Source organism: Orbicella faveolata, unplaced genomic scaffold, assembly GCF_042242905.1.
Source record: "Orbicella faveolata isolate gen_17 unplaced genomic scaffold, um_ofav_v1 contig_13, whole genome shotgun sequence".
Classification (NCBI taxonomy): domain Eukaryota; kingdom Metazoa; phylum Cnidaria; class Anthozoa; order Scleractinia; family Merulinidae; genus Orbicella; species Orbicella faveolata.
This window is the reverse complement of record NW_028301540.1, coordinates 11,850,416-11,866,802: the sequence shown is the minus strand read 5'-3', so window position 1 is coordinate 11,866,802 and position 16,387 is coordinate 11,850,416. Positions and strand designations below refer to the sequence as shown.

Here is a 16,387-nt window from a genome sequence, read left to right as displayed (position 1 = left end):
TGTTGGCAAACCCAGTTATGGAAGTCTGCGCATTATAAATTATAAATTATAATTGACCCCGCGATGGATTAAAATGTTCACCAAAGGGGAAGTGAAAATACTCCCAGTCCATCAGTGCTACAGAACCCGCGATAACGGATTAGCTCTGGCGATATGGGAAAAATGACCTGGTGTAGACAATCTGGGAGACTCTTTCCAATTTGCCCGCAAATTTTGTCCGATGATATAGCGAGCCCAAAATTCTATACAATGGTTACACAATGGTGGGCGTAAGAGGAGTCTAAGGGTTCGTTTTTTAGGGGATGATCAGGATCAGGATCATTCGCATCATGAGGTATCAAAGGAACCGATTAATGCTTGTCCAGGGTGGATTCATCAGTCCCTTTGATGCAGCATGATCCCGAGTGATCTTAGATCATCATATTGATCCTGATGCGGAATATCCCGAAGGAACACTGAAGATGAACGCTTTCTTTCTCATTATGAAGGGAGGTTGCAGGGGCGTCTCATATTTAAGCAAAATTATAGAGGGAGGTATTGCATTTACAAATCACGACAAGCGACGAAATGTTCATGCAACGTTTTTGCGCCGTGTACATATACCATAAAATACAGATACATTAATCAAAAAACTCTCGGAACAACTCTCAGTCCATTTCCTACGCTCAGAAAGTCAAAATCTCGCTAAGCGCGAGGCCGTCGCGAGGGGCGGCGCGCCGCTGACAAATTAAACTGCAGTTGCTCGAAGTAAGCCTGGGCATATTTGAAATTCTGTTGTAACTCGGTATCGTGCGCACTGTACTCTGTGCAGTTTACGGGGAAGACGTTAAATTAAGACTTGAATGAGTTGAAAAGGTACTCAATATTTGGCTGAAAGATGCCCAGACTCCAGAGAGTCCAGAGTCCAGAGTCTCATTTGAATTCGACATCCTGCCAAGCGGATTGTTGGAAGGTCACCGACGACAAACTCTGAGAGGTACAACAATTATATTTGACCTTGTTCTGTGTATGTCTAGAGTTAAATCTCCTCCCTCCTCTCGACGATTTTGTCAGCAACACCAAAATCATGGTCATTCGCTTGATGATTCTTGATGTCGGCAGATTTCAGAGTTGAACCTCGTTGAATACGACTCGACACACATACGGAAGTTGGTCGACAAGAATTGCTACAAATTCCGGCCTCCCGTATCTTGGTTTAATAACCTGAAGAAGTAAAACAACTGCATATGATTACTTCGATCATATGCAGGTATTTTCTCAAATCGTAACTAATATATATTTTTTGTAACTAAAAGGCATTCATCGCCCGCAGGGCTTTTGCTTTCGTCAGCATTCAAAGTGTGTTATTTGTAATGCTCCAGTAAGCTTTACAGGCGTCGTTTTGTCGACAGAAAGCGTCAGAGGGAGTTATTTTTTTACAGTCACGAGCTTCGTATCACCATGTTAGGTCCCCATCCCGGGAAGAACAATTATATAAGAGAAAATTTATGCGAAGAAAGACTCGGCGAGAAGTGAGGTTATTACAAGGGTGAATGATGATAATACTAATATACTCAATACTAAGTCGAGTTAAGTGTGGAAGCTGTTACAGGGAAGTCACTGATATATGCCACTAGGTAACTACAGAACAAGCTCCAGAATTAATCCCAACAAAATACACGTAGTTCATCTTTAATGTTTTATCAGTCGTGTTGTAAGAGACATCTCCTTGACTTCTGTGCGTACGTAATAAACGCTCCATTTGTGCACATCCTCCATTTGCAGAGTGAAACAAGAAGATCTGTTAGATCTTATAACCGCGCTTTTAAAATTTAACTGTTTTCTTAGCACTACAGTCGCAACGCAGTGTACATTCCAAAGCAATCCTTGATGATTCATTGATTACTGTAGACAGCACATTACTTGATCAACACAAACTGTATTATTGCACCATCAGTCGTAACCGGTGTGAAATCTCCGATGACGTAATAGTCTTAATCTGGAACTTTCTTCGGGATACGTATGGGCATGAAGATACGAACACTATTAACAACAGCTTTCTTTCTTAAAAATCACGATTAAATTAAATAGTTTTTTCCCTTGAGTAAAGGGCTAGCAAAGAAGTCACAAGAGTCACATAATTGAAGAATTGCGTTATCCACGGCTATCTTTAGTACGGAGGTTATTTCCCTACCAATGACGTAATCCTTGCACGTTCTGACAAGTTCGTTGCTTGGCTTGCAAATATTTAATTTTCCTTCCGATCTATGAACTCGCTGCGATGAAACAGCCAAAGAATTTACTTCATTTGCGTAAAACCACAAGAAATACTCGCAAAATTACAAATAAATTAATAAACGTCGCTTCTGGCGAAATAAACTTGCAAAGTAAACACGATCTTATTTGTCACGTAGCGAAAGTGAAAGCTGCAACGTCAACGCATTCCATGGCTGACGTAATACCTTTTTTTAGCGTATTTATTATACCCTTTAAATCCAACGCTTTGATAAAACGAAAAGAAAATATATTTTATCCACAAAAAGGAAAACAATATCCGTAAAATTGTCCGTGTATTTATGTTTTAACAGCTTCTGGCGCAAAAACATCACACGTTGCGTGACTCAAAATTTGGCCGAGCGGAGGTCTGCGTCTGGTCACCGACAAAAAAAGACAAGAAGATCTGTTAGATCTTATAACCGCGCGTTTAAAATTTAACTGCTTTCTTAGCACTACAGTCGCAACGCAGTGCATATTCCAAAGCAATCTTCGATGATTCATTGATTACTGTAGACATCACAGCACTTGATCAACACAAACTCTATTATCGCGCTATCAGTCGTAGCCGTTGTGACATCTCCGATGACGTAATAGTCTTAATCTGGAACTTTCTTCGGGATATGTATGGGCATGAAGATACGAACACTATTACAAACCGCTTTCTTTCTTTAAAGTCACGATTAAATTTAATTGTTTTTTTCCCTTGAGTTAAGGGTTAGCAAAGAAGTCACACGAGTCACATAATTCAAGAATTGCGTTATCTACGGCTATCTTTAGTACGGTGGTTATTTCCCTACCAATGACGTAATCTTTGCACGTTCTGACACGTTCTTTGCTTGGCTTGCAAATATTTAATTTTCCTCCGATCTATGAACTGGCTGTGATGAAACAGTCAAAGGATTTACTTCATTTGCGTAAAACCACAAGAAATACTCACAAAATTACAAATAAATTAATGACCGTCGCTTCTGCCGAAATAAACTTGCAAAGTAAACACGATCGTATTTGTCACGTAGCGAAAGTGAAACCTGCAACGTCGGCGCATTCCATGGCTGACGTAATACCTTTTTTCAGCGTATTTATTATTCCCTTTAAATCCAACGCTTTGATAAAACGAAAAGAAAATATATTTTACCCACAAAAAAAAAAACAATATCGGTAAAATTGTCCGTGTATTTATGTTTTAACAGCTTCTGGCGGAAAAAAATCACATGTTGCGTGACTCAAAGTTTGGCCGAGCGGAGGTCTGCGTCTGGTCACCGACAAAAAAAAAAAAACAAGAAGATCTGTTAGATCTTAAAACCGCGCTTTTAAAATTTAACTATTTTCTTAGCACTACAGTTGCAATGCAGTGTACATTCCAAAGCAATCCTTGATGATTCATTGATTACTGTAGACATCACATCACTTGATCAACACAGACTGTACTATTGCACCATCAGTCCTAGCCGTTGCGAAATCTCCGATGACGTAATAGTGTTAATCTGGAACTTTCTCTGGGATATGTATGGGCATGAAGATACGAACACTATTAACAACAGCTTTCTTTCTCAAAAGGCAAGTTTAGATTTAATATTTTCCTTGAGTAAAGGGCTAGCAAAGAAGTCAGACGAGTCACATAATTCAAGAATTGCGTTATCGACGGCTATCTTTAGTACGGTGGTTATTTCCCTACCAATGACGTAATCATTGCATGTCCTGACATGTTCTTAACTTGGCTTGCAAATATTTCATTTTCCTTCCGATCTATGAACTCGCTGCGATGAAAGAGCCAAACAATTTACTTCATTTGCCTAAAACCACAAGAAATACTCGCAAACTTGCAAATAAATTAATGACCGTCGCTTTTGGCGAAATAAACTTCCAAAGTAAACACGATCTTATTAGTCACGTAGCGAAAGTGAAAGCTGCAACGTTAACGCATTCCATGGCTGACGTAATACCTTTTTTTAGCGTATTTATTAATCCCTTTGAATCCAACGCTTCGATAAAACCAAAAGAAAATATATTTTACCCACAACAAAGGAAACAATATCCGTAAAATTATCCGTGCATTAATGTTTTAACAGCTTCTGGCGGAAAAAACATCACACGTTGCGTGACTCGGAATTTGGCCGAGCGGAGGTCTGCGTCTGGTCACCGACAAAAAACAAGAAGATCTGTTAGATCTTATAACCGCGCTTTTAAAATTTAACTGTTTTCTTAGCACTACAGTCGCAACGCAGTGTACATTCCAAAGCAATCCTTGATGATTCATTGATTACTGTAGACAGCACATTACTTGATGAACACAAACTGTATTATTGCACCATCAGTCGTAACCGGTGTGAAATCTCCGATGACGTAATAGTCTTAATCTGGAACTTTCTTCGGGATACGTATGGGCATGAAGATACGAACACTATTAACAACAGCTTTCTTTCTTAAAAGTCACGATTAAATTAAATTGTTTTTTCCCTTGAGTAAAGGGCTAGCAAAGAAGTCACACAAGTCACATAATTGAAGAATTGCGTTATCCACGGCTATCTTTAGTACGGAGGTTATTTCCCTACCAATGACGTAATCCTTGCACGTTCTGACAAGTTCGTTGCTTGGCTTGCAAATGTTTAATTTTCCTTCCGATCTATGAACTGGCTGCGATGAAACCGCCAAAGAATTTACTTCATTTGCCTAAAACCACAAGAAATACTTGCAAAATTACAAATAAATTAATGAACGTCGCTTCTGGCGAAATAAACGTGCAAAATAAACACGATCTTATTTGTCACGTAGCGAAGGTGAAAGCTGCAACGTCAACGCATTCCATGGCTGACGTAATACCTTTTTTTAGCGTGTTTATTATTCCCTTTAAATCCAACGCTTTGATAAAACGAAAAGAAAATATATTTTTTCCACAAAAAAGAAAACAATATCCGTAAAATTGTCTGTGTATTTATGTTTTAACGGCTTCTGCCGCGAAAACATCACACGTTGCGTGACTCAAAATTTGGCCGAGCGGAGGTCTGCGTCTGGTCACCGACAAAAAAAAAAAAAACAAGAAGATCTGTTAGATCTTATAACCGCGCTTTTAAAATTTAACTGTTTTCTTAGTACTACAGTCGCAACGCAGTGCATATTCCAAAGCAATCTTTGATGATTCATTGATTACTGTAGACATCACAGCACTTGATCAACACAAACTCTATTATCGCACCATCAGTCGTAGCCGTTGTGACATCTCCGATGACGTAATAGTCTTAATCTGGAACTTTCTTCGGGATATGTATGGGCATGAAGATACGAACACTATTACAAACCGCTTTCTTTCTTTAAAGTCACGATTAAATTTAATTGTTTTTTTTCCCTTGAGTTAAGGGTTAGCAAAGAAGTCACACGAGTCACATAATTCAAGAATTGCGTTATCTACGGCTATCATTAGTACGGTGGTTATTTCCCTATCAATGACGTAATCTTTGCACGTTCTGACACGTTCTTTGCTTGGCTTGCAAATATTTAATTTTCCTTCCGATCTATGAACTCGCTGCGATGAAACAGTCAAAGGATTTACTTCATTTGCGTAAAACCACAAGAAATACTCGCAAAATTACAAATAAATTAATGACCGTCGCTTCTGCCGAAATAAACTTGCAAAGTAAACACGATCTTATTTGTCACGTAGCGAAAGTGAAAGCTGCAACGTCAGCGCATTCCATGGCTGACGTAATACCTTTTTTCAGCGTATTTATTATTCCCTTTAAATCCAACGCTTTGATAAAACGAAAAGAAAATATATTTTACCCACAAAAAAGAAAACAATATCGGTAAAATTGTCTGTGTATTTATGTTTTAACAGCTTCTGGCGGAAAAACATCACACGTTACGTGACTCAAAGTTTGGCCGAGCGGAGGTCTGCGTCTGGTCACCGACAAAAAAAAACAAGATCTGTTAGATCTTATAACCGGGCTTTTAAAATTTAACTGTTTTCTTAGCACTACAGTCGCAACGCAGTGCACGTTCCAAAGCAATCCTTGATGATTCATTGATTACTGTAGACACCACATTACTTGATCAACGCAAACTGTATTATTGCACCATCAGTCGTAACCGGTGTGAATTCTCCGATGACGTAATAGTCTTAATCTGGAACTTTCTTCCGGATATGTATGGGCATGAAGATACGAACACTATTAACAACAGCTTTCTTTCTTAAAAGTCACGATTAAATTAAATTGTTTTTTCCCTTGAGTAAAGGGCTAGCAAAGAAGTCACACAAGTCACATAATTGAAGAATTGCGTTATCCACGGCTATCTTTAGTACGGAGGTTATTTCTCTACCAATGACGTAATCCTTGCACGTTCTGACAAGTTCGTTGCTTGCCTTGCAAATATTTAATTTTCCTTCCGATCTATGAACTCGCTGCGATGAAACAGCCAAAGAATTTACTTCATTTGCCTAAAACCACAAGAAATACTCACAAAATTCCAAATGAATTAATGACTGTCGCTTCTGCCGGAATAAACTTGCAAAGTAAACACGATCTCATTTGTCACGTAGCGAAAGTGAAAGCTGCAACGTCAGCGCATTCCTTGGCTGACGTAATACCTTTTTTCAGCGTATTTATTATTCCCTTTAAATCCAACGCTTTGATAAAACGAAAAGAAAATATATTTTATCCACAAAAAAGAAAACAATATCCGTAAAATTGTCTGTGTATTTATGTTTTAACAGCTTCTGGCGGAAAAAACATCACACGTTGCGTGACTCAAAGTTTGGCCGAGCGGAGGTCTGCGTCTGGTCACCGACAAAAAAAAACAAGATCTGTTAGATCTTATAACCGGGCTTTTAAAATTTAACTGCTTTCTTAGCACTACAGTCGCAACGCAGTGTACATTCCAAAGCAATCCTTGATGATTCATTGATTATTGTAGACACCACATTACTTGATGAACACAAACTGTATTATTGCACCATCAGTCGTAACCGGTGTGAAATCTCCGATGACGTAATAGTCTTAATCTGGAACTTTCTTCGGGATATGTATGGGCATGAAGATACGAACACTATTAACAACAGCTTTCTTTCTTAAAAGTCACGATTAAATTAAATTGTTTTTTCCCTTGAGTAAAGGGCTAGCAAAGAAGTCACACAAGTCACATAATTGAAGAATTGCGTTATCCACGGCTATCTTTAGTACGGAGGTTATTTCCCTATCAATGACGTAATCCTTGCACGTTCTGACAAGTTCGTTGCTTGGCTTGCAAATATTTAATTTTCCTTCCGATCTATGAACTGGCTGCGATGAAACAGTCAAAGGATTTACTTCATTTGCGTAAAACCACAAGAAATACTCACAAAATTACAAATAAATTAATGACCGTCGCTTCTGCCGAAATAAACTTGCAAAGTAAACACGATCGTGCGAGCGAAAGTGAAAGCTGCAACGTCAGCGCATTCCTTGGCTGACGTGATACCTTTTTTTTTAGCGTATTTATTATTCCTTTTAAATCCAACGCTTTGATAAAACGAAAAGAAAATATATTTTACCCACAAAAAAGAAAGCAATATCCGTAAAGTTGTCCGTGTATTTATGTTTTAACAGCTTCTGGCGGAAAAACATCACACGTTGCGTGACTCAAAGTTTGGCCGAGCGGAGGTCTGCGTCTGGTCACCGACAGAAAAAAAAAAAAAAAACCACGGGTAAACCGAGAACCGCGCTCGGCCCATGGCCGCGCGGTTAATAACAAGAAGATCTGTTAGATCTTATAACCGCGCTTTTAAAATTTAACTGTTTTCTTAGTACTACAGTCGCAACGCAGTGCATATTCCAAAGCAATCTTTGATGATTCATTGATTACTGTAGACATCACAGCACTTGATAAACACAAACTCTATTATCGCACCATCAGTCGTAGCCGTTGTGACATCTCCGATGACGTAATAGTCTTAATCTGGAACTTTCTTCGGGATATGTATGGGCATGAAGATACGAACACTATTACAAACCGCTTTCTTTCTTTAAAGTCACGATTAAATTTAATTGTTTTTTTCCCTTGAGTTAAGGGTTAGCAAAGAAGTCACACGAGTCACATAATTCAAGAATTGCGTTATCTACGGCTATCATTAGTACGGTGGTTATTTCCCTATCAATGACGTAATCTTTGCACGTTCTGACACGTTCTTTGCTTGGCTTGCAAATATTTAATTTTCCTTCCGATCTATGAACTCGCGGCGATGTAACAGTCAAAGGATTTACTTCATTTGCCTAAAACCACAAGAAATACTCGCAAAATTACAAATAAATTAATGACCGTCGCTTCTGCCGAAATAAACTTGTAAAGTAAACACGATCTTATTTGTCACGTAGCAAAAGTGAAAGCTGCAACGTCAGCGCATTCCATGGCTGACGTAATACCTTTTTTCAGCGTATTTATTATTCCCCTTAAATCCAACGCTTTGATAAAACGAAAAGAAAATATATTTTACCCACAAAAAGAAAACAATATCCGTAAAATTGTCCGTGTATTTATGTTTTAACAGCTTCTGGCGGAAAAACATCACACGTTGCGTGACTCAAAGTTTGGCCGAGCGGAGGTCTGCGTCTGGTCACCGACAAAAAAAAAAAAAAAATAATAAACCACGGGTAAACCTAGAACCGCGCTCGGCCCATGGCCGCGCGGTTAATAATAAACCCCGGGTAAACCTAGAACCGCGCTCGGCCCATGGCCGCGCGGTTAAAAAAAAATAAACCACGGGTAAACCTAGAACCGCGCTCGGCCCATGGCCGCGCGGTTAATAATAAACCCCGGGTAAACCTAGAACCGCGCTCGGCCCATGGCCGCGCGGTTAAAAAATAATAAACCCTGGGTAAACCTAGAACCGTGCTCGGCCCATGGCCGCGCGGTTAATTAAAAAAATGCTGATCGATAAACGTTGTGGTGAGATGCGATAATTAATATTCAATTATACGTGGCGTATTTGAGCTAAGAAAATTTGAAGACGAACATAAAACGAGCCGCAACAGATGGAAGCAACACTAAGCACTAAAGTTTACACATTTCCAATCTTTCTGGGAATTGCTAGGCATCTTTGTTTTCTCAGAACGATCAAATGTCACTTGTCCTTATGCATGTATGGGTGAAAAACATAGAGCTGGCAGTCCTACCTATATCACTGAAAAGCGTTGAAATTCGCTACAACTGAACGTCTGTTAGATTATTCAATCAGGAGGCGCATTGAGAGTACCACTGTTCAAACGCCACAGAAAGTCAGCCCAGCATAAGGGAGCGTGACTCTTACTTGAGCGGTGTATTGCGGGACACTGACAATGTTTGTTTAATCAGGTTTTTAGACGTTAACTATTGATTGTTTGAATATATAGTTTTGTTTAATGTAAGGAAGAGCTTATAGGAAAGCGCCAAAAAAGGTAATGATAAGCCGAAAAAAGTAAAAAGTATTAGCTAAGATTGGGCAAAGATTTCGAACCTGAAAAATTTGCACTTCTTTAAAGGATACGGAACAACTTAAATATGTGTATGCTTTTGAGGGTATTAAATTGAGAAACGCATCTAAAAGCTAATTTGTCCTTCTCATGTGTTGTATATTGATATTTAACTTTCTGCCGGTTGTTATAGATAACATTTTATTATATAATCAAAGAGCTCTGTGAGCCAAGTCGTGAATGCGTCATTATATTATAGTTGAAATGTGTGGTGTTATAGGTGAGAATTTAATTTTATTTGTCAGTTCAAAAACTGTCTACATGAGAGTAAAATAAGCGAGAATGAAGTCTTCCAAGTGACTGCCGAAGTGTGCAGTAAAAATTGTAAACAAAGTTTAGGAAGAGGGGTCTTAGAATATTTAAATTGTTGTAACATATTTGTATTTCTTGGAAATGTAAAGGCTTATCTGTTGGTAAAAACTATCACAGTCAAACCCTATTAAGAGGCCACCCATTAAGCACGGGGGTGTAGCCAGGATTTTTCAAAGGGGGGGGGGGGTAACACTCTGTCAGAGTGACGGTACTCACCAAATTGTCATGTCGTTTTTGCCACCTGTTGTAGGTTGTTTGCTTAAAAAAAGGCTTGCAAAAGGGGGGGGGGGTGGTCACGGACACTCCAGGAACCCTCCCTAGCTACACTTCTGAAGTGGCCATCCCCTATCAGATGGCCATCCCCAGGCTGCCAGTTATCAAAGTCCTTAAAGTATTGTCAGTAACATACTGTAAATAAAACCTTTACTTAGCTCAAACCTCGGTTAAGTTGATTCAATTATAGTATTTATCAGGTTTTCTTCTGCCTCCAGGGCTCCAAAATGTTTTGAATTTTTTCCCTTTGGGCAAGTAACTCTCAAGTTTGGCTAGCCCAGGGCACTTCCCCGCTTGCCCAGGTTTTCAAACTCCCAAAACCCCCAAAAGGAAGTCATTCACTGGCGTGTTTGAATGCAATAAACCCGTCTGACTTGTTTGCAGTCTTCTTTGTGTTGACTACTTTGCCTGCTATTTCATGAATTACGCGTTGATTGTCGTGGTTTTTATACTAAAACCCTTGAATCAATGTTCTCAATCGTCGAAGCCTCAAAGGTTGTGTTCGACGCGTTGACCATTAAACTGCATCTTGCCAAAGTTATCCTAAGTATAAAAAATCATTTTGAAGAGAAGGAAGTGAAATTAAAAACAGGTAGAAACAATTTGGCTTCTCCGCGTCAGTTTTCAGTGACACAGCTACGTTGTCGAATTTGTAAAGCGAGCAAGTATATATATTTTTTCATTTGAGTGAATGAAAAATAGTTTCAGTCGAGTGAAAACGTCTTCGTTTGAATGAAAAGCTATTTTCCGTTAAACATCCAGGGGCACTTGTCAATTTCTTTTTAATAATATCAGTGATACATTTTATTTCGGGGGCACCCAAGTGTATTTCCACTAGAAAACTTGTATGTTTCGCCGAAGAGACTTGCTAGTCGCCACAGGGATTTAGCCGGGCTTGTTCATTAAAAATGCTGGTGAGGGCTTCGTTTTTGCTGTAGAAATATACAACTTCTTTTCGCGTACAGTTGCTACAGCTTTGATGCATCGATGTCGAGTTTGGTTTTGTACAGTAAAACTGGGAAATTCTTCCAAAAAATGTTGAAATTTTAAGAAATAAACACGGCGTTTTGGTGCCGAACACTACGGTTGGCCATTCGTTTCAAAATTACGACAGGGTATACGCGAGTTTCTCTAAATTTTCATCCCCTTCGTCTAAACACACTCGAGGGCAATCCATAACTTTGTACAGCAGTTAAGAAGAGAGCGAGCCCAGTCGCAGCAGAATTGTTTGTTGCACAACTTAAAGTCTACAAACCCTGTCAAAGTTACCATGTATTACAAACCTGTAACTGATAAGGCAGTGTAGTCCATCAATGTGCCAGAGAGAATTAGGTCCTCTGACGCTGTAAACACGCCTTGTGATCAGATGGTATTGAACCACCTCATAGCAGACCTTGCTGGGTCAGTTCGAAAAAAACTTTCCCTTACACGCTGACGCTGAACATAGATATTTCTACTTCCAAAATGACCCAGCATGATACTGATACCAGAATTGGGAAACCCACGTCAGTCTTATTTCTCGAATCATCACTTCGTCTAAATCGTGTAATAGCATCGATTGGAGAATGACTGAATGTTTTTCTCTACGCCAAAGAGTAGCTCTGGAAACTAATCTTGATATCTAGGACCAGGTAAATCTTATTCTTTTTCTTAAAAACTCCCCTTAAGGTGTTGATATTTCATAGGCTGGACGACCCACTCTTCCATTAGCTGATAGTCCATACAGTTGGCCATGTACTGAGGTGCATGAATCTGCTCTTAATAAAAGCATTTCCCATCTATGTAGTAAGTATTGAATTTGTCTCACCAGTAATTCAAGAGGCAGAATTCTCTCAGCATTCGCTTGGGCACCTCTGTCCAATGAATCAACTGAACGGTGAACAGAATCCATAGCAACTTCACGACGAACGATCAAGTTCTCTGCCATGTTACGATCAGCGTGAGGATAAAGTCTTGAACTGTCATTCAAAAGACGCATAACTGTTTCAGTCACTGGAGAGCTACATGCAGTAACAAACATTAAATAGCAGATAGACCAAGACAAGGCATTTTACCACTTCCGCTATAATGACGATTTCTAGTTAAAGTAATTTTCATTGCTATCATTCACGAGCATCCATTCTGTCAAAAGGCACTTCTCGTGCTGGCATCAACAACGTAATTTGCGAGGCCCGCGTATACGCGCATTTGAGCACGCGTATATATGGGTCGTTGTAGGAGGCGTATATTTGGGCATTTATTTCGCATATCCCCGAGCTTGAGTTTGCGCAAATATGTGGCCATTTAAAAATGCGAATATACGCGATCTAAATGGTCGTATATATGGGCCTAACGCTCATACGTAACGTATGGAAACAAGTATACGCGGCAGAAAAACCTGCGTATACCCTGCCGTAATTTTGAAACGAATGGCCAAAAATAGAAAAGATCACCGTTGCTCTGGTTGCATAATAAATCGCGCCTTTCCTTGCGAAACGAAATGGTTTGGTATTTAATTGGTGTTTATATAATAAATAGAACATTACATGGCCGCTTGAACATTCAAAATGTCTCTTCTCGTGTTGAAATATATTTTTTTCAACACTCGAAGAGAAGGTTCGTATCTCCGCGCGGACCGGTCATCTAATAACCTCAATTTATCTTACAATTCAACAGAAACTCTCAAATCTTCTTCTCGAGATGGCAGAAAAAGGAACCGATGAATTGTTCATGGATACTCCCACAATCCAGCTCAATGAACTGATTTGCAGCTCAACAAACCTCGAACATCATCTCTGCGAATTTATCTTATCAGGTCGCCATGAAATAACGATACTTTTAAGCGGAAAAACAGGTGCTGGAAAATCTCATCTGACGAATGCACTTATTGGAGAAGAGCTCGCTGAAGAGGGCAAAGAACTCGATCCACAAACGGATGACGTAAGTTATTTGGCAAGTAAATTTATGAAACATCGTCGACGTGGGTGGATTTTTGTTTCTTTGCAGTGGTCACCGTTGTTTTAGTCATGGATGCACGAGTTGATTTCGCGATTGCGAACTGTCCTCTGATGTTACATTGTAGCAGTCCCAGTTTCATTCAATTTTAATATTAGAATCATCTTAAAGCGCTATCACCCTAGCCGTTTTGTGCGCAGTGTGGCTTACGTTAAAAGACGGTTTTCGTTTATTTTTAGGTAACACCTTACGACTTTACGAAGAACAACGTGAAGATAACAGTCTTCGACACTCCAGGATTGGCAGATAGTACTGGCAACGACGAAAGATATCTCCGTCAAATTTTAGAAAAAGTAAACACCGTTGATTTGTTCCTCTTCTGCACAGATATGACCTCAAGGAGATTCAGTGACGACGATGCCAGCACCATTAGAAAGCTCACAAAAACGTTTGGACCGAGTCTGTGGGATCACGCTCTGGTTGTGTTGACGTTTGCTAACCAAGTTGACTTGGATGACGTCCATCTTGATCAACAACGAATCAGCCTCTTCCAAGACCTAATACGACGTTTCCAGGAGAAAATTCAGAAATTTCTTCTCAGTGAGGGAGTTCATCAAAAAGCTGCGTCTAATTTGCCATTTGTGCCAGCAGGGAAAGTAACGAAGCCGAGACTTCCGGACAGAGAGAACTGGCTCACAGCCCTTTGGATTACGGCGTTCAAACGCATCAACAGGAATGCAAAGGCAGATTTTCTGCTGGCAAACTTTGATCGCATTTCGATTTCTTGTGGGGCTCTCTTATCTGAATACCCGGTAGAGACAGATAGAACAAGAAGAGAAGACAGCGAGGAGGATGGTATCGACAACTTTTGGACTGAAGGTACTTTGAAAAGGAGTTCTCCAGTGATCTCAGCATCTGAAGGGAAAAATTTTCGAGAACTTCTAAAGAAAATCAAAAGTAAGCAACTGACACTCACACCAGGAGAGAGCAGTAGCAATGCTATTTTTTGTGACCATCACGATGTTAACGAAACAAAAAGAGGAAGCTTGAAAAGAAGTTCGGAGTCGGTTTCAAAAGACGGGCGAGATCAATTCCGCGCGCGAATGCGAACCAAAAGCTTGCAAGGATTCACGGACGAGAAAGATTCTGAGAAAAAAACTGCAAATACAAATAAATGTGTAGACGCTAGTAAGAACTGTGCCGAAGCTGATTGGCATGGTGATTATGGTGATGATGTGATGACCAGGTTTAATCGACTCTCTGTTTCGGAACTGGAAACGGAACAACACGTTTACAGTCCGCACGAGTGTCTGATTCAGTATTCACTTCCTCCAGCTTATGATGAAGTTGCAAGAAACCACGTGCCTCTACCAATGGATGAATCTTCTTCCCAAGAACTGGTTAAAGAGATAATGCACGAAGCAATCAGCAGTCAACAAACTGGCGAGTTTGTTGGAGGTTTAGCGGGTCAATCCGGCTTTGGCAGAATTTATGCAGCGTTTTTCGCAAAGATCGTGGAGTTTGTCAAAAAACTTCTTCGTGGAACGAAAACTACCGAAGCTAAGATGCACAAATGGCGACAAAAAGAACACGCACACAAATTCTAAGCTTAAGTTAGACATTGTTTCCAAGTTTCAGTTATTATTACACAGTTTGTTCAAAGCACTGATGTAACAGCTGGGCGCAAGTGTCTCTTTCTAAGAGCTAATTCTCGAAACGTCATGCAGCTCCGCAAACTCTACGGTGGTTAATTTACCTATATCATCTTTAATCTTCCTGGGGCCTGTTTCTCGAAAGCCCCCTTCAACGTTTCGGGCCCACAAATCCATTTTTAGTTCATCTGTATGTAAAAACCGGGAAGTGTATACGCCTGAAACCTCTTGTATGAAGGGAACCTCTGTTCATATTAAGAATGTGTGAATACGGTTTGAGATTTCGCTATAGCTTTTCCGGCGCGAAAACTTTTCTGGACCTTCGAGAAACGGACCCCTGGAAAGTAAGGTTTATCTCAGTTTTGGTATCAAAAAGATACTAGTATTACTGCTACGACCCCTCCATGAGATGTTTGTTTATCGCAGGCTACCCCGCTCAACATTTTTTAAACTTTCCCTGACAATTTTCCCTGATCATTAACATCATTGGCCCATCCCGTCTCAGCATGCATTTAATGCGTTTAATGCTTTAGGAGGCAGTGTGGCCAAGTGGTTTAGGGCGCTGGTGTTGTAATCCGGAGGTCCCGGGTTCAAGGCCTCCACCCTGTCACAAGGGGTTTTGTATCTCGGTAGTCCCGAGTTCAAATCCTCGGTCACGCTTTGCTAAATAGCCAACTGGTCTGCCTCCTGCCAGTTGGGATTTTTAATTATGTTACGTTTATTTGAAATAATTGTTTCCTTTGTTTTAGTGGTGTGCCTGTAAACTAGCTACGCTTAGTGCTTGTATAGCTAAGTGCATGACCACTATAAATAAGATTTACATTACATTTACATTCACAATGTAGCGGTTAACGTACGCAAATCAGCACGAGAAGTAGTTGCCCGAAGGTCTGTTTGATGCATCCTTTGTCAAACAGTTAACGAACGAAAATAAACACAGACATTCGTATTAATGTGGGTGCAATTAATGATTGACACCAGAGTGATAATTGAAAATTCTCTCCAAATTGATCGTGCCTTTACGCGAATACAGTTTGAAAGAAGTTTTAAATATAACGAGTAGCGTAAATCCTTACTTACTCAAGCTTTCATACGATTACTCATCGATTATATGACTGAGAAAATTATGAACGCGCGCGCGTTAATTTGCACTGCGCTGAACATTGAAAATTAACAATAAATTTGCTAGCTCTCATCCAATCACACTGAAGTAATTTTCTCAGTCATAGAATAACGACAGTTATCACCTAACATTAGTAACTTGATGTACCACTAAATTGCCTCTACTGTCATTAAAGGAAATGTATAATAATCAGTAAGGAGAATTCATATTTCGAGATTGGACCGAAACCTTAAGGTATTGTTAAGCTAGGCTCAGTTACTTTAGCGGAGCCAATAGGCTGGTACCAAGTATTTCAGTGTATATGTATTTTCCAAGAAAACCGTGAATCAATAAACAGTTTGTGAGGTTCCATGCTAATT

The 16,387-nt window shown here is 39.8% G+C and overlaps 1 protein-coding gene and 1 pseudogene across 1 annotated transcript; one reads left to right on the top strand and one right to left on the bottom strand.

Annotated features, from left to right (window-relative positions):
• The first annotated feature begins 739 nt into the window (after window positions 1–739).
• On the top strand, window positions 740–16,385 carry LOC149115022 (uncharacterized). The gene is made up of 3 exons (XM_089285792.1): window positions 740–976; window positions 12,975–13,238; window positions 13,493–16,385. The coding sequence occupies exons 2-3, from the start codon at window positions 12,999–13,001 to the stop codon at window positions 14,858–14,860; spliced, it is 1,608 nt and encodes a 535-aa protein (XP_089141918.1). The 5' UTR covers window positions 740–976; window positions 12,975–12,998; the 3' UTR covers window positions 14,861–16,385.
• On the bottom strand, window positions 11,459–12,941 carry LOC149115023 (uncharacterized; annotated as a pseudogene).
• Window positions 16,386–16,387: the final 2 nt, after the last annotated feature.